This window comes from Amaranthus tricolor, chromosome 14, assembly GCF_026212465.1.
Source record: "Amaranthus tricolor cultivar Red isolate AtriRed21 chromosome 14, ASM2621246v1, whole genome shotgun sequence".
NCBI lineage: Eukaryota > Viridiplantae > Streptophyta > Magnoliopsida > Caryophyllales > Amaranthaceae > Amaranthus > Amaranthus tricolor.
This window is the reverse complement of record NC_080060.1, coordinates 14215970-14234421: the sequence shown is the minus strand read 5'-3', so window position 1 is coordinate 14234421 and position 18452 is coordinate 14215970. Positions and strand designations below refer to the sequence as shown.

The window sequence follows — 18452 nt, the reverse complement described above, 5'->3', positions numbered from 1 at the left end:
CGTACTTTTCCTCTTGCTTGCTATGTGTTGACGGTTCATCTATCAAATCGGCAAAGTGTTTGTTTCAAATGTGTGGAAAATCTTGAGTATTATTGTAAAGAATGAAAAAAGAGCCAAGACTGTTTTAACAAAGTTCTTTTCATACAACAAAGTACATCCTTCATAGCCAACATACAGGTTCCCTGATTTTGCTCAGCATTGCAAAGTTGATGAGCAATGGAGTATTATATAGTCACGAAACATTAAAAGCAAAATATTTTGCACCTGAAAGTGCATTTAATAGAAGAGAGCTCAATAAATGATATTACATATATCTCAAAATTGCCAGTAAAGACAAAAAACACAATTATGCATTGTAGATATTTGAAGTCTAAATCAAACAATAATCATCCATAACAAGACAAGTGCCTAGCACATATAAGGACTTCAATGTTTATCCATGTCTTACTTGAATTATTCTACGTATTATTAACTTTACATCTCCGGGCCTTGCATCGTTCATCCTTTACCACACATTAACATTGGAATATTTTCATTTGCTTTATTCTTAATAGAAATGTATAAAACCGTATTATTATATTTGATAGTGTATAATGGGGGAACACATGTGTAGTTAGGGCTGCACATGGACCGGTCTGGTCTACGGTTTTTTTTATTTTTTTTATATTTTTTTAATTGAGAATCTAAGATAAACGATAATGTGTAAACAAAATACATCACCAAATCCGAAACATTAAAAATTTTCAATAGTTAAGTACATCACTAATTTTATAATATAGAACATAAAGTAAATTCATAGTAGTCAGTAATCAGCACTCAGCAATAGCGACTTCATCCATGAATAAGCATCATTGCATCAAGGAACGTCAAAAACTAAAGGAGCCAAATTGATCTTCAATAACTCTATACAATAAAAAAAAACATCAAAAGTTATGATTTTATAAAATAAACATAATACTAATCATGATATGAAAGATCACATATCGTTCTCTAGTTTTGCTATATCCTCTAAGCACTCCTCAACTTTTGGAGAAGAAGCACGAAGCCAATCTTGACAAGAAATAAGAGCTTCTGCCATCTTTGGACTTAATGAACTTCGAAATGAATCTAGAACTCAACCTCCAGTGCTAAAGGCACTTTCCGATGCAACTGTGGATACAGGAATGGCTAGCACATCACGAGTTACAAGAGAAAGAATGGGAAACCTTGAACTATTGTTTTTCCACCATGTCAAAATATCAAAGCCATCTCCATCTTCTTTTGTAACCTCATCTAAATACTTCTCCACCTCTGTTTAGTCAATTCCCCATCCTTACGAGACTCTTTGAGTTTTTTAATTTTAGATCTCATAAGTCCTTTTTTTGGAAGACTAGGTTCTACATCTTTCCTAGAACTTGAAGCACCATCACTTTGGTTCGTTGTTGTGGATGTGGAATGAAAGCCATGGTATTCATCATATAAATCATAAAGGGCATTCTTTACCCGCATAAAAACTACAGATTCATCATTATTTTTGTGTACGTTTGTCTTATCCCAAATTCCCAGTTTCCCATTTATATCTAGGATCAAGTACAGCAGCAACATATAGCATAACATTTAGTTTTTTAGGATCCCCCCAATACTTATCACACTTCTCTTTCATTCTCCTTGCCATTTCCTTAAACTCATAATCAGGACTTTCACACAATTCTTTTAGCAAACAATCAACATCAGTTATACCATCAAAACAACCATTACAAGTAACATGTTGTGAACCAGACACACGCGAAGTTAAATTATAAAGCACTTCTAATAATTGAACTAATTTCTTCACTTGGTCCCAATCATCAGTAGTAGGCTTTCCTAAATCATTCCCATAACCACAGGGATCTAGAAGATGCTCATGAAAATTTGGATCTTCCCCATCATACCTCTCAAATGCCAATATAAACTTCAAAGTAATGCTTAACATCAAATAAGTTGAGTTCCACCTTGTGACCACATCAAGAGACAACATGTTTTTTGATGGAATCTTCTCATCCGAAACACACTTATAAAACTTTTCGATTCTAGATGGAGAAGATAAAATAAATTTAACAGCACCTCGAAATCGACAAACAGCATCAGTAACTAATTTAAGACCATCATTAACCACTAAGTTCATGATATGAACAATACATCTTACATGCAAATATTCTTCATTCAACACACTAGTTCCCCACGTTTTGACTCTTGTTTTTAAATAAGAAATTTCATTGTCATTAGAACAAGCATTGTCAACAGTAATGGTCATCACATTTTCAAGACTCCAAGCAAGCAAACATTTCTCAATTGCCTTTCCAATGGCCTGACCTTTATGACTTGATATTGGACAAAAGCTTAAGATTCTTTTATTTAACTTCCAATCATTATCAATAAAACATATCGTAACAATCTTTAGCAACAGTCATTCTAGAAAGAACCACAAACTTATTTTGCATCTGTGAGCAAAAGTACCTAAACCCCTGGGCTTCAACAAATCTAAAGGGAAGTTCATCAAAAATTATCATGAACGTTAAGCCTTTCCTACAAGCCTCATAGTTAAACATCCATCTCTTTATGTGAGCTTCTTGTTCCCCTTGTTCATTAGCACTTGATTGAAAACTCAATTGTGTTTGAGTAGCATTTGATTTGTTATTGAGTGAAAATCTAGGACACTTACTTAAATGTGCTCTATAAGTACTAGTCGCATTTACTCTAGGATTGCACTTATATTCACGACCAAAATAGTTGCAGTTACATTTCTTTTCCATATTTTTGTTTGTAAATTTGGTGAAGTGATCCCATATGTCGGATCTTGGTTTCACAAGCTTCCTCCTTTGTTTGCTCATAGCTTTGTCGTTTTTGATTTCATTACCATTCTGATCATCCACTTCATTTTCATCACAAACTATAAAAGGTTCATCCAACGACATCTACAATTGAAAGAGATTATATGTGTTATTTTCTTTTATTCTGATTTACACCAATGGAAATACTATGCTATTTTTTTTATGATTTTGAAACCCATTTTGTAGATACAAACAAAGGTCTGTACTGGACAGATAATACTATACCACCATGCAGCACAATTAAATCCTCACCCACAATTAGGAGTAACAAAACAAAATAAAAGTTCAATCTCAAGAATCCCCAAACAAAGAAAACCTAATTAATTTTTCACAAAAATTACAAATTTTACACCTCCCAAACTTTTCAGATTTTAATCAACCCAGAAAATAGAGATTCAACAGCATTTCATGAAATTCAAATTCCATATAATATTTGGGGTACTTTTATCAGCCTCATTTTTCACCATTTTAAGAATAGCTCTAAGATTTATCGATCTAATAGTCTATTTTTGGCCGCTTTTAGCTTCAACGGCTTTATTTTTAACGGTGGTACTTGTGTTCAGTCGTGTATCACCATCGGCTACCAATGGTCCATAACAAAAACTAATAAAAAAAACTGAAGGAGGACATTCAACATATTAACATTTTCTTGCATTTTCTTAGGATTAACATAACAACCAGAAGCAATCCATTCGTCCATAACCACCATAAGCAATCCATTCATCTTCGAATTTAAACAAAAACTGATGAAAAAACCCTAAAAAATAAAAAAATCAACCAATATACTTACATTACGAGATTCTACAATTGATTCGTGGTGAAGTGTTGAAGGAGGAGCGTCGAAGCTTCGAAGAAGCACAGAAGCACAGCACAGCTTCAGAATCTTCAGAGATTAATCGAGGGAGAAATCTAGGGAGAAGGAGAAGGAAGAAATCGAAGGAGAAGGAGAAGGGATCGAGGGAGAACGAGAAGGAACAAGGGAGAAAACTGGAGAAGAGATCAAGGGGAGGGAGAACTTCAGAATCAGAGGCTCAGAGCTTCTATTGATTCATAATGTTATAAAAGTAACATACTAACATTTAAAATTTTAAACAAAATGGAAATTACGAGTTTCGGTCTACGGTTTACTGTTTCACCAGATGGAATTTATTACGGTTTTCCGGTCCGGTTTGGTCTGAAAATTTTAAAACCGGGACCGGACCGGAAACCGTTTTTTTTAATTAAAAAAAACCGGACCAGACCATTTAGACCGTAGACCAGATTAAATATTTAAATTATAGTTTGGTCCGATTTGGTTTATGGTTTAGACCAAACTCTATTCAGCCCTATACGTAGTACACGACCCCACAACTGGTAAAAAAAAAAAAAAAAGTTAGCCAAATCTAGAGGAAAACATTTGAGAAAAATGAGCAAGCATGCAACATAACGCCACCATGATCTAATTCAATTTAAGTAATATAATTTAAATGAATACGATTGATTATATATATTTCTTATTAAAAGATATGAAGAGAACGAAAAAGATTGTTATTGCGGAAAGAATAATCTTATTTCCTAAAACATAGTATGAAAACAAGGAAGGTGAGAAGAAGTAGGTTCACATTATGTGACAAATCTGTATTCAACCAAAAACTCTTCGTCAATAGTAAAATCAAAATGACGTCATTCCATTCCTCATTTTTTTCCAAACACGTGCATAATTATTTAATGAACATTAAACATTTTCCACTTGTTATAGTATGACTGTATGAACTTTCGTAGAAGCTGGTGATGTATTAAGAAAATGGAATCAAGCAAAAAAAAACAAATTGTATAAAAATAAAATAAATAAAAAAGCAAAGAATTTGAAAAATCTTTGTCATTCTGTTTAGTCTCATGGACCCATCAACTGCCAAGTTGATCTTTAGGTTCATGCACCATTTTTCACTATATATATATATATAGTTCCTTCATTTTCTTCCATAAAAAGATTACCAAATTTGAACATTCTCACAAATAACCTGAATCTTCAATAAAAATAAACATTTCAAAAGAATATATTTCGAGTTTTTTTCTCAATTACCCGGTTCAAGATTATAAGTTTTGAATTAAAAACTTAAATACCCACATCAAAATTTTAATTTTTGAGAAAAATTCTGAAGTACCTAATTCATAAAAAGATGAGTAATATAGAAAGTGATTTAGCAGTTCTTGAGTCACTTAGGCTACAATTACTTGAAGATTGGGACCCGAGAAGCTTTGGAGCTCCGGCGATAATTTCAGGGTCGGCTCCGTTTTATAGTAGGAATTTCAGCTTTTGTAGATTATACCCTTGCTTGACAAATAACTGGGGTGAATTGCCATTAAAAGAAGATGATTCTGAAGATATGTTTCTTTTTGGAGTTCTCCAGGACGCTGTACATACTGGATGGTCGCCGGAACCCGATTCAGAAACCGGGTCGGATTCTCCGTTTACCATAATGATCAAACCGGAGCCAGTAGATGATCCGGTAACGATTTATAAACCAGAACCAATTGAAAACCCAGTTCCGGTATTGAAAGCTATGGCTGCTCCGTCGAGGGGAGAACATTACCGTGGGGTCCGAAGACGTCCATGGGGGAAGTTTGCAGCTGAAATTAGGGACCCAGCAAAGAATGGAGCCCGGGTTTGGCTCGGTACATTTGAGACGGCTGAGGACGCGGCCTTGGCTTATGATCGGGCCGCGTTTAGAATGCGCGGGTCGAAAGCATTGCTAAACTTCCCGTTTCGAGTGAACTCGGATGAACCGGATCCGGTTCGGATTACATCAAGGCGATCAAAACCTCAGAGATCCATGTCATCATTGTCATCGACATCGACTTCGTCATCGGATAGTGGGTCCCACAAGAGAAGGAAAAAAGACGGTATAGTTGCGCGAATGGGAAATGAGGTTGAAGGGACCCAACAAGTGGGATGCCAAGTGGGTGTTGTCACATTGCCACTGTGCGATCAACTAGTTAGTTAAAATAAAAAAAATAATATAAAAAAAATCTTATTAGAATTAAGAATATGATTAAGATTGGTAATGAAATCGTTATCTACTTTATTATAGATTAGGATGAGTAGATGACTAGCTTATCAATGGTTTTGGCGAGTTCTAAGAGATGTAATGTAATGAATGGTGGATCTCACATTATATTTTAGGAGGTTTAATGAGATGTGAATAGGGTTGTATTTGTTTGTCAAATCAAATGATATTGTTTGTACATTTGCACACCACAATTTTGTTGAATCAATGTAAAGCATCATATGCAAGTATAGTTTGCTGAAAAGGAAGGTGATAATGGAATGACTAGTTAAAAATTAGGGAAATCAAATAATCCTTTCACATAGAGGTTAATTTTGTGTAATTTAATTTAAAAAATTCTAATTTTCGATTAATATTAAAAAAATTTAAACTTTAGGGTTATCTAATTTTATAGCACTTGGCCCCTTAGTAACCGATACAAAAGGGATTCAACATCCTACATGGTATTACACCGATTCATGTTCTTTTCTAAAAACAATTAGTCTTAAAAAAATTTTTAAAAAAGGAGAGGAGCACTAAGCCACCCTCCCTAGACAATAGCCTACACCACCAACTATCAACATGACTGCCTTATCACCCACTACAAGCCACCTTCCCCACTCTTTCATCTACACCTCATCCACCAGACCGACACCTTCCATCTTTCAATTGCCAACTCTCAACCATTATATAAACGAAAAAGCATGCAAACAAAGATACCCATCAATGAAATGAGACCAAAGTAACAAAGGTGAATAAAAAACTCATTGGTCTTAAAGACTCAACTCCTTTAAGTGATGATAATTCAAAACACATATTAAATTAAATAATAAATTAAGTAATTATATTTAGTTGTTTAAGTAAGTACAAAATCATATTAAATATTAAGTGATTAATTGATAAATATTTTAAGTCCAAAATTTGTTGAATTAAGTTTGAATTAAAATGACTTAAGATAATTGTATTTATTTAGATAAGGTTGTATTTGAATTTGAATATAAACGTGTGTTTCAATGTTTTACACGTTGTTTTTTGAATGTTTAAATAAATAATTTGCTTGGTAATCAAGATATACTAATTATAGGTTTTCGTATAAGTATGGAGATTTTTTGATTCTTTACTAAAAATAGGAAAAAGAATTCAAATTAATCTAAAATATATGAATTTAATTTAAATTATATTTACACAGTTTTATTATTTAAATTATTGGATTTTAAATACGTTGTATGAGCATTAACGTGGCAGCACATCAAAGAGATGAAATAGCTAAAAATAGCATCCAAAAACGTATTTGAAAAAAAAAGTCTCAAGTGGAGCATCAGTTTTACTTAAGTTCAAGGTTTCAGATTAGCGAGATTGTAGAATGAAGCTTCTTTGTTTTGCAAGATTATGTTTAGGTGTGATACACACACACACATACACACACACACACACACACACACACACACACACACACACACACACACACACACACACACACACATATATATATATATATATGAGGCTTCATTCAAGGATTAAGACTGCAACACTTCTTACAATTTTCTCTTTTCTTGGATTAAGATCTAGTATTCATAAAATGTTGTAAAACATAGTTCATTTAAATCTTTTATTTGTAATAGGCTTTAGAGTTAAAAAGAGTTAGAACTTTTGATTATAATTACTCCTAAGTTGGAATACTTTTTAAATTACTCAATTTAATTTCTCTATTGCGAGATTGGAATTAGTACTTTTACTAAGAGAACATGTAAGACGTTTTTCAAGGGCAAGAACATGGTGAGAGAAGACATAGAGATCTTCTAAGTTGTCTTAAAGTTCATTAATTAAAGACGTTGAATCCTACGGGTTGGAAAAGAACCCATAGGCGGGGAGTAAATAGTTGAACCTCGTCAACAAATCCCTTGTTCTTGTTTAAGTTTCTTTGCGCACAAATTTCTTAGATCTATCATTCGACCTATAACAGTTCCAGAAAACTATTTTGAAAGGTCTCTTAAGCTCTTGAACTTACCTTACAGAAAAATTTTTAAATGAGCATACTCTCTATCCACCTACTCTCTCGAGAGTATGCGAACTCCTATCAATCTTCAATTCGTATTAGAGCTGAGTTTCACATATAAAGATTAATATGTTGTGATGGATCCGATAGGAGAAGGGTTGTTTGCTCAAGGTCGTTCGTGCTCTAGTCCTCCTTTGTTTTGTGGAACAAATTTCTCTCATTGGAAAACTTTGATAAAGATGTTTGTAATTGATCAAGATAAGGAGCTTTGGGACATCATAAGTAAAGGACCAAAGGTGCCAATGAAAAAGGACGCTCAAGGAAATGATGTGGTTAAATCCAAATCCGAGTCCGAATACTCACAAAGTGATTTGGAATCCGTATCTAAAAACTATAGAGCAATAAATCAATTGTGTTGTACTTTAAATGGTACTGAGTTCAATAGAGTTTCATCATGCAAAAGTCCTAAGGAAATATGGGATAAGTTGGTTGTGACGTGTGAAGGAACAAGTCAAGTCAAGGAGACAAAGATCAACATTCTCATGCATCAATATGAAATGTTCAAGAAGAAAAAGGATGGGAATATTAATGAAATTGTTACTCGTTTTACATTAATTACTAACAGTTTGAATTCTCTTGGTAAAACATTTACTAATGCAGAAAAAGTCCAGAAGGTCTTGAGGTGTTTTCCAAGATCTAAATGGGGTCCAAAAGTAACCGCCATAGAAGAATCTCAAGACTTGAGAGTACTATAATGTGAAGATCTTCTTGGAAAGCTCACAACTCATGAACTTACCCTACATGATGATGGAGGAAGTGATGTAACACAAGCCATGAAGAATCTTGCTCTAAAGGCAAAGAAACATTATGAATCCTCAAGCGAAGATGAGGAAAGTGATGATGAGGAATATCCATTTGCCTTAATCATAAGAGGTTTAGAACGAATCATGAAAATGCGCAAAAGATTTAACAAATTTAAATCTGGAAACAAAGGTAAATCTTCGAGTTCTAATTCCGAAACTCACAAACTTGTTTGTTTTGAGTGTGGATCTACAGAACATCTTGTAAAGGAATGTCCTAAAAAGAAAAAGGAATATTACAAGAAAAACAAAACGAAACAAGAAATGGTTGAAAGTAGAGTGATTCTGAAGGATCAACCGAATCTGAAAGTCAAGATGGTCAAGCTCACTTGTGTCTAATGGCTAATGATGACAAAGATGATGATTTAGAACAAAATCATAAGGTGGTACTTGACTATCTTAACTCTTGTTCTAAAGAAGAATTATTTAAAGCTCTCTTTGATATGTTTCAAATTGAACAAATTTTAAAAGATGAGAAAACCATATTAGAAGATAGAATTCGTCACTATACCGAAGGTTGTGAAGACCTTATAAAGAAAAATGAATCGCTTAAGGCTGAAAGATTAAACTTTGAAGAGACTATCAAAGTCTTGAAAGAACAGAATAGCAGTCAAATGAAAAAGTTCATTGATCTTAAGAATAAAAATGATGATATTGAATCCAAGCTAAAAACTTTGAAATATGAGTTTGAGAAAAGTTTACAATCCTTACCAAAGATAAATGATTCTGAATTTAAATTCATAAAAATGCTTACACGACAAAAAGGATCTAATGATAAACGTGGTATCGGTTATAATAATGCTACACATAACCATAAGAGTAAAACCACATTTGTTAAAACTGCATACAAGCATAAACACTCACCTACTTGCTCCTTTTGTTGCAAAGAAGGACATCATAAGTTTGCATGTCTATACAGACGTAAAGACAATTATATTATCCAGAATTCCGTTCACTAGTGGAGAAAACCTCATTTGCTGTGGTCTTTTAGCCATAATTTGTTCCGGTTTTTGCCCCAAGCAATAGTGATAGCAGCAAATGACCTATTTTAATGCTGCGGTTTAAAACCGCAGCAAAAAAGGGCTTTATTTGCTGCGGGCCACAAGAAAACCGCAGTAAATAGTGAAGAGTATTTGCTGCAGGCCACAAGAAAGCCGCAACAAATAGTCTTAACTATTTGCTGCGGTTTTCTTGTGGCCCGCAGCAAATATTTGTTAATTTTTTTTTCTTTTTTTCGTTTAATACTAATAATAATCTAATAATAATGTACAATGTAATAAACAATGATTAATCCAATAATCCAATGATAATCACAAATAATCACCAATAATTTCTTTGTAATAATAAACTCTCGATCGTATATATAATATAATAATATGTACGTACATATATATATACATTAAAAATAGTAAAGTTGCTTACGACAAAATCATTCCATAGAGAGTTCATTAAACCCTCTGGAACCTCGTTCCATGCGTACAATATGAAAATCTTGCGGATACATAGGCCCACTTGTTTTCCATTTTGCCTACACCATTTTCCGTAGGGTTGACCCAATGCATTGTATTCCATGGGTTCTGTGACTTTGAGGTTTTTCGTAGGACCTCGCCCTTTTCTTTTCTTACTGATAATGGGATCATCCATTGGTGGGGCGTCTTCAGTCTCAAAATCATTGTCAAGTGGTGGAGCGTCTTCAGCCATACGCTCATATCTCACAATTTGGTCCTCTTCAGTGTCGTAACTATGATGCCCATTATCCGAGGTCTCAATCTCGAGGACAATTTCGTCTCTAAAAAGATGCATTGTATATCAGTACCTGAAAGAGTATCAACGGAAATATATTAGAACACAAGCTAAGTAATATTATGAATATGACTATGATTTACAATTCTAATATGTTCAACACAATAATATATATCAATTCGTGTTGTGTGCAAAGTTTCATACAATACAAACCAAGTTTGAGCTACTTTATGCGCGAAAGTGCCAAAAAAACTTTAAAAAGCTTAAAATTGCAACTTACCAAGTAATATTAAGAATATGATGATGATTTACAAATCTAATACGTTCAACACAATAATATATACAAAATGGTGTTGTGTGCAAAACAAAGTTTGAGCTACTATATGCGCAAAAGTGCCAAAAAAACTTTAAAAAGCTTAAAGTTCATACCTTGTGAATCACTTAATTCAAATGTATTCCTTCCGTGTGATCTACACGCATATAAACAACATCAACATCATCTACTTCATCTTGATCCACCGATTTTTGATTGATAAAGGGAGGGGAGTCTTCAAAAGCTTCATATTCTTCCTCATCCTCAAAATCACCTATACCAATGATGCTTCTTTTTCCCGGTACAACAATATATCATTTTTTATCAGATGGGTCAATAATGTAGAATACTTGCTTGGCTTGTGTGGCTAGTATGAATGACTCCTCACTATCACGTAAACGAGCTAAGTCTACAAGAGTGAATCTACAAGGGTCGTCATTTTTTTATGCATCGTCGATTATTATCTACCCAGTTACATTTGAAAAGACAAATATTGAAAATAGAGTAGTCAAGCTCCTATATTTCATGTACCCGCCCGTAGTATACCAATTTAGCATCAACCGGCGTTTGATCCTTGGCACTCGCGTAAAATGTAGATGATGCCAAAATAGAAACCCCACTATTCTGTAGATAAGATGAATTCTTGTCTTGACCCTTAGTCCAAAATGTGAAGCCATTGACATCGTAAACGTCATATTTGTTGACATCATCATGAGGACCAAAAGCTAACCACTTAACACTTTCAGATACACCCTTGAGTTCTTCGCATATTACTCGATTATGAAACCAATTAATAAACGTCTTGTTATGCAACTGCATCAATGCCCTATCCCCTTTAGAAGGATGTTTTGCGCGCAATATATCAAAATGCTCACTCAAAAAAGGATGAACTTCCGGAATATGATGCAACACATACAAGTGTGCTTGTAGAAGGCTGTCTCGAGGAGGCGTGACCTATTTGGAGCCAATTGTTCCTTTTCCCTCAAGCCTTCCTTCATGTCTAGAGGTGGGAAGTCCAATAGGCTTTTCCATGGCCAAATACTCGGCTATAAAGTTATTAATCTCATCGCTCACAGTGCCTTGAATCATACTCCCCTCGGGTTGTGCTGGATTCCTCACCTTATTTTGTAAAACACCCATGTGTCTTTTAAAAGGATAACACCACCTTAAAAAAATTGGACCCAAAAGCTTGATCTCACGAACGAGATGGACAATAAAATGAACCATTATGTCAAAGAAAGAAGGTGGAAAATACATCGCAAATTTGCATAAAGACAATCACGTCGAGTTGAAGAGCATCAAGTTAAAGGGATCAAGAACTTTACTACAAATTGCGTTGAAGAACGAACATAGCTCGGTACTAGCATATCTCACATGTTTTGGCAGTATTCCACGGATTGCAATTGGTAAGAACACTTGCATCATTACATAGTAATCGTGAGATTTCATGCTTCCCAACTTCTTCTCACTATTTAGGCTCACAAATCTCTTCATGTTGGATGAGTACCCAGACGGAACCTTAATGTCATATAAAGACTCACAAAATGTCCGCTTCTCTACTTTGAACAATGTGTAACAAGCTGGAGGCAAATAAACTTTGTCATTACTCATCTTCTTCTTACCGCCCTTTCCCTTGTTACTGCCACCAACTTCATCAGCTCTATTTCTTTTCTTACTCACCTTAACATGTGCCCACAACTCTGGATGAAGACCCTTACATTCAAACTAATCTCACAAGGCCCTAACATCCTTTGTCTTACCCGGAATGTTCATGAAAGTCCTGAGTATGGCATCGCATACATTTTTCTCTATATGCATAACGTCAAGACAATGTCTAACCTATAGATCTCTCCAATATGGAAGCTTCCAAAATATTGATTATTTTTTCCATAATCAATCTTCACCTCCTTGCCCTTGCCCTGTTTTACCAAATACAGTCTCAACTCCCTTAACCTGTTTATAAACCTCATAACCGGTCAACGGTCGACGAGTTACACGGTCCTCAACCTCCCCGTTGAACATCTTCTTTTTCTTAAGATATTGGTGATCTCGTGGGAGGAACTTTCGATGGTGCATGAATACATGTTTACACTTAGGAATCCACGTGGATTCCATGTCATCGATACATATTGGGCATGCTTTCTTCCCTGTGTTCTTATACCCCGATAAGTTGCCATATGCGCGAAATCATTAATGGTGCATAAAAGCATTGCACGCAAGGTGAACTCCTCATTAGCATATGCATCAAACACGGAAACGCCTTCATCCCACATCCTTCTCAAATCCTCAACAAGAGGTGTAGGATATACATCTATGTCATTGCCAGGTTGTTTAGGGCCCGAGATAAGAAGCGAAAGCATAATGTACTTACGCTTCATACACAACCAAGGTGGCAAATTATAGATCACAAACAATACCAGCCAAGTACTATGGTTGGAACTAAGATTGCCGAATGGGTTCATTCCATCCATACACAGTCCGAGCCTTAAATTACGAACCTCTTCCCCAAAATTCTTATGCAACCTTTCAATACTCTTCCACTCCGGAGAATCAGATGGATGTGTGAGCAAGTGACCTTTCTTCACCCTATCTGCATGCCACCTCAAATTTAACGCGTCTTTCTTTATAGAAAACATGCGCTTGAATCTAGGTATTATTGGAAGATACCACAATACCTTAGCCGGGGGCCCTTTAGCATTTCGAGCCCCTTTACGCTTGTAGCGCGATAACCCACACCTAGGACACTCTTCTAAGTTCTCGTTTTCATTCCGATACAACACACAATCATTCGGACACGGATGAATCTTCTGGTACTCTAAGCCGAAAGGACACATGAGCTTTTTAGAATAATATGTCGACTTTGGAAGTTCATTTCCCTCAAGAAGCATCTCACCTAACGCTTCTAATAACATTGTGAAACTAGCGTCACTCCAATTAAACTTTGACTTAATGTTGAAAATTGTCAACACTGCTTTTATTTTGGTGAACTTTGTACATCCAGGGTACAAAGGCTTTTGAGAAGCCTTTGTCAACAAGTCAAAAACACGAGGACGTTTTCCTAACTCATCTTCGACTCCCTCCATCATCTCATCAATACGATCCACATCCTCATCGACATTCTCTTCATCTGTCTCATACCCATCAACATGATCTACAACATCCTCATTGACATCAGCCACATTATTGACATCCTCAACAACACTTTTCTCTTTGTAAACTCCCTCCTCACCATGCCAAACCCAAACATGATATTGAGGCCTAAACCCACATCGAAGTATGTGCTCTCTAGGATATCAATACTATATACCTTTGTTACATTGCCACAAGTGACACATGGGCAATAAAAACCAACTCCCCCCGTCCTAACTTGATGTTCAACCACAATACTACAAAATTCTATTACGCCATCAATAAATTCCGACGATTCAATGCTTCCATACATCCAAGAACGATCTTTTGTCATCCTAATTAGTGTGATTAATTAATTCAAAACAAAATTAATACACAACTTTTAACATATATACTTAACCACAAATTTAAGTAATAATCATTCATTTAACTCTAATTTACAATAATTAACCTTCATAATCTATAAATTGTTCAATAAATATGTATATTCTAATAACAACATTGTTTTAACCCTAATTAACCCTAATAATAATACAAATTTTTTTAAATTATTCAAATTATATTTATTCTAATAACTATTAACATTCATACTAACAACTAATACTAACATCATATAAAAACAATAAAAGTAAAATCACATTCATAAATTTGGAAAACTAATTAATTAACATTCATATTAATATTCATGCATATAAAACAAAATAATTAACATACTAATAATATAAACTTGGACAAATTTAATATTAACAACTAATACATTCTAAATAAAATCACATTTAAATTAAACTATAAATAATAAACAACAACATTTAACCCTAAAAATTTTAAAAACAATGAAAATTGGTATCAAAAGAAATTACCTTGTGTATCTAGATAAAGAATAGCTACAATGTGACCTATTATGAAACAAGAAAAACAAAATTAGTAATTGTAACCATTTTTCAAAAGAAAAAAGTAAATAAAAAATAAAAACCAAATAAAACCGAAATACCTTGAACTTTGCCGTGGTTTTTTAAAGCAAATGAAGAAGAAGCAAAATGAAGACAATAGGAAGAAGAAGAAATTTTTTTCGTGGGTTTAAAGAAAATTTTTTCGTGGGTCGTTTGAAGATAATAGGAACAGTGGAGGAAGAAGAAGAAATGCACAAAGATGATCGAACAGTAGTAAGCAAGCAAGAAGCAATGCACAAAGATGTCAAAATTTTTTAGGTCTGAAGAAAAATTGAAGCTTGAAGAAGAAGAAGAAGCTTGAACAGGAGGGAAACTATTCGTGCGTGGGTTTTCCTATGGGTTATGAAACAGTATATTATAGGGTATGAAGAATGGAACGTAAATAGGCGGTTTTTAAATTAGCAGTTGCTGTGGGCTTAGAATAACCGTAGTATTAAATAGCAGTTGATGGTCTTATTTGCTGCGGGCATAATGAAAACGCAGCAGTTGATGGTCATATTTGCTGCGGGCTCACAAAGAACTGCAGTATTTGATATCTTCAATGCGTATTTTCTGCGGGCAATAAAGAAACCGCAACATTTGATAGGTTTTTTTTTCTAAATTCTTTTTCCTATTTATTGCTGCCTATATAAAAAACCGCAGCAAATGACATGCAGCAGATACATTTTTCTCTATTAGTGTTTCCCTTTGAATTACGTGAGAAGATAAAGCAAATATGGGTTCCTAAAGGGACAAGACCACCTAACATGGTCTACCTCGAATATAGTCTCAAATTTGTCACTTGGTTGGCTAAATGAAGTTGCGAAAGGTTATTTTTTGTTTTGTAGGAAAAGCAAAAGTGGATCTTAGATAGTAGATGTTTGAGACATATGAGTGGTAAACTTTCTTTATATTCTGAAATTAAAGAAAGGTGCAATGGCTCGATCACCCTAGGAGACAAAGGTAAAAACAAAATATTAGGTGTTGGCAAAGTTGGTAAGGACGCTTCTAAAATTATTGATAATGTCTATTTGGTTGGAGGTCTTAAATTTAACTTGCTAAGTGTGTCTTAATTATGCGATTAAGGTAATCAAGTAATTTTTGATAAAGAAAAATGTGTTGTCAAAAACCTTAACACCAGAGATACATTTACTACCGCCCTTAGATATGATAATGTTTATGCTTTGAATACTAATGAAATTGCAGCTCAAAATTTCAAGTGTTTAAAGGCTATAACGGATGATCCAAACTATGGCATAGAAGGTTTAGTCACATCAATACGCACACCATGCATGCATTAGTAAGTAGAGATCTAGTTAAGAGACTTCCAGCTCTTGACTACAAACACAGTCCTACATGTGATGCATGCATTAGAAGTAAACAAGTAAGAAGTTCATTTAAATCGAAGAAAATGGTAAGTACTTCAAGACTATTTGAACTTCTACACATTGATCTATGTGGTCCAATGCGTGTACGGAGCATACGAGGTAAATCTTATATTCTAGTAACAGTTGATGATTATTCTAGATTTACGTGGGTTGATTTTTTGAAGGATAAAGGTGAAGCCTTGAAACCGTTCTCAAGACTTTGTAAAGAAAAGCAAACTCAATTGAATCTTCCAATAGTTTTGATTAGAAGTGATCATAGGAGAGAGTTTGATTAACTAGGCTTTCATTCCTTTTGTGAAAAATACGGTATAACTGATAAGTTTTCAGCTTCTAGGACACCCTAACAAAACGGTGTAGTTGAAAGGAAAAATCGCACTTTAGAAGAAATGGCTAGGACCATGGTTATAGAAAATGAATTAGCCAAACTTATTGGGTCGAGGCAGTTAATGTAGCTAACTATGTCTTAAATAGGTGTTTCACTAGACCTATACTCAAGAAAACCCCCTACGAGTTATTTAAAGGAAGAAAATTAAACATAGCGTACCTTAGAACATTTGGTTGTAAGTGCTTTATCCATAATAATGGTAAATATAAACTAGTTAAGTTTTATGCTAGTAGTGATGAAGGTATATTTCTAAGATAGTCATTAAATAGTAAAGCTTATAAAGTGCTAAATATGCAAACAAGTATGGTTGAGGAAAGCATACATGTGGTATTTGATGAATTGGACAATTAATGGAATATTAAGTGAAGGATTTAAAAAGTTAAACCATAACAAACATTTTGATGATATAAGTGATGATGAATTAGATGCCAATGATCTTCATAAAGATAAAAAGAAAAACATGCAAGATCCTATACAAAGTCTTGATGAGGTTGAAGAAAAATAAGTTGAACGCATTGGAGAATCACAACTTGATCTTGAGACCCAATCTCAAGACTTGGAAACAGCTCTTAAAAATACTGATTTAAGCACTCCAATTAGAGATTTCTCAAAGGAAGTAGGGACGAGTTTTCTAAATGATTACACACCATCCATTCTTATTAGAAGGCTTATATTGTCATCTCAACATCCTCCGAGAAACATCATAAGTGATCCAAACAAAGAACCAAGGGAGTAGATCATTGCTATGCAAAGTGAATTAAATGAATTCGAAAGAAATAAAGTTTGGGTTCTAGTCGATAGACCACCAGATCGTACTTTTATTTGAACTAGATGGGTCGTTCGTAACAAGCTCAATGAGGATGGAAATATCATAAGGAACAAAGAAAGACTAGTAGCTCAAGGCTATAATCAACAAGAAGGTATAGATTATGACAAAAATTTTACACTTGTAGCAAGGTTAGAATCTATTTTAATTATGCTTGCTTTTTCTTCATATATGAATATAAAACTATATCAAGTGGATGTTAAATGTGCTTTCTTAAATGGCTACTTACAAGAGGAAGTATATGTTAAACAACCATCTGGTTTTGAGAATCCGGACTTGCCTAATCATGTGTTTATATGGCTTGAAACAAGCTCCAAGGGCTTGGTATGACAGATTTAGCTCACATTTACTTGAAAATAACTGGTAGGTTCTTTCTCAGTCGCCTAAACTCGAACCAAAAATGAATTCACTTACTTTCCAAATACAACTTCATTTAGTAGGGTAGTAAGGTTCGTATTCGCAGAGAGATGGGGTTTGAGAAGGTTTTAGTATGATATGTGCTTTGGAAGATGAAATTGAAAACAATCAATAACACAAAGAAAATGGGGGTTTTGATTTGTTTTTCTGAAATAAAATAACTTAAACAAGCAATGAACTAAGTGAAATTTATAATAATCGTGTTTTCTTAAAATCAATAGAAAGGATATCTTGAGTTAAGTTGATTGTATACTTCTTGTTTCTCATTGATCATTGAATGCTTTACTTAACAAATTCACTTTTGACTACCTATTGTGAAGATGATTATACTTCTATTCTCCTTAAGTTTAGCTAAACATCAAAATCAATTTGAATGTAAAGTTCTTATCATTAGTTAATTCACTCCAATCAGAGAATAAATTCAATCCAACAATATCTTTAAGAAAAGAGAATCATTAGGTTTGCTAAAACTATTCAAGCAAATAGTTTTCAATCAAAATGCAAAGTTCATTTAGATTCTAATCATTCATAATCTGCATTCACAATTAGAACTAGTTGCTACCATTAATCTAAGTACAAAACTAACTGATT

The 18452-nt window shown here is 34.1% G+C and overlaps 2 protein-coding genes across 2 annotated transcripts; both read left to right on the top strand.

Annotated features, from left to right (window-relative positions):
- Positions 1-4802: 4802 nt before the first annotated feature.
- Positions 4803-6090, top strand: LOC130799519 (ethylene-responsive transcription factor 2-like). Its single transcript, XM_057662636.1, has one exon. It carries the CDS (start codon positions 5009-5011, stop codon positions 5831-5833), a length of 825 nt encoding a protein of 274 aa, XP_057518619.1. The 5' UTR covers positions 4803-5008; the 3' UTR covers positions 5834-6090.
- Positions 6091-8110: 2020 nt separating this feature from the next.
- LOC130799327 (uncharacterized) lies at positions 8111-18320 on the top strand. The gene is made up of 10 exons (XM_057662429.1): positions 8111-8359; positions 8648-8902; positions 9010-9117; positions 15026-15109; positions 15694-15886; positions 16052-16108; positions 17044-17108; positions 17469-17538; positions 17677-17732; positions 18213-18320. Exons 1-10 carry the CDS (start codon positions 8111-8113, stop codon positions 18318-18320), a joined length of 1245 nt encoding a protein of 414 aa, XP_057518412.1.
- Positions 18321-18452: the final 132 nt, after the last annotated feature.

Excerpts from the sequence above, each read along its gene's own strand:
- LOC130799327 (XM_057662429.1), top strand. The coding sequence starts at position 8,111 with ATGTTTGTAATTGATCAAGATAAGGAGCTTTGGGACATCATAAGTAAA. Across the intron at positions 15,110-15,693 it reads AAGAAGCAATGCACAAAGAT|GAAAAGCAAAAGTGGATCTT; the intron begins GTCAAAATTTTT and ends TTTGTTTTGTAG. Across the intron at positions 17,539-17,676 it reads AGGCTATAATCAACAAGAAG|AGGAAGTATATGTTAAACAA; the intron begins GTATAGATTATG and ends GCTACTTACAAG.
- LOC130799519 (XM_057662636.1), top strand. The coding sequence starts at position 5,009 with ATGAGTAATATAGAAAGTGATTTAGCAGTTCTTGAGTCACTTAGGCTA.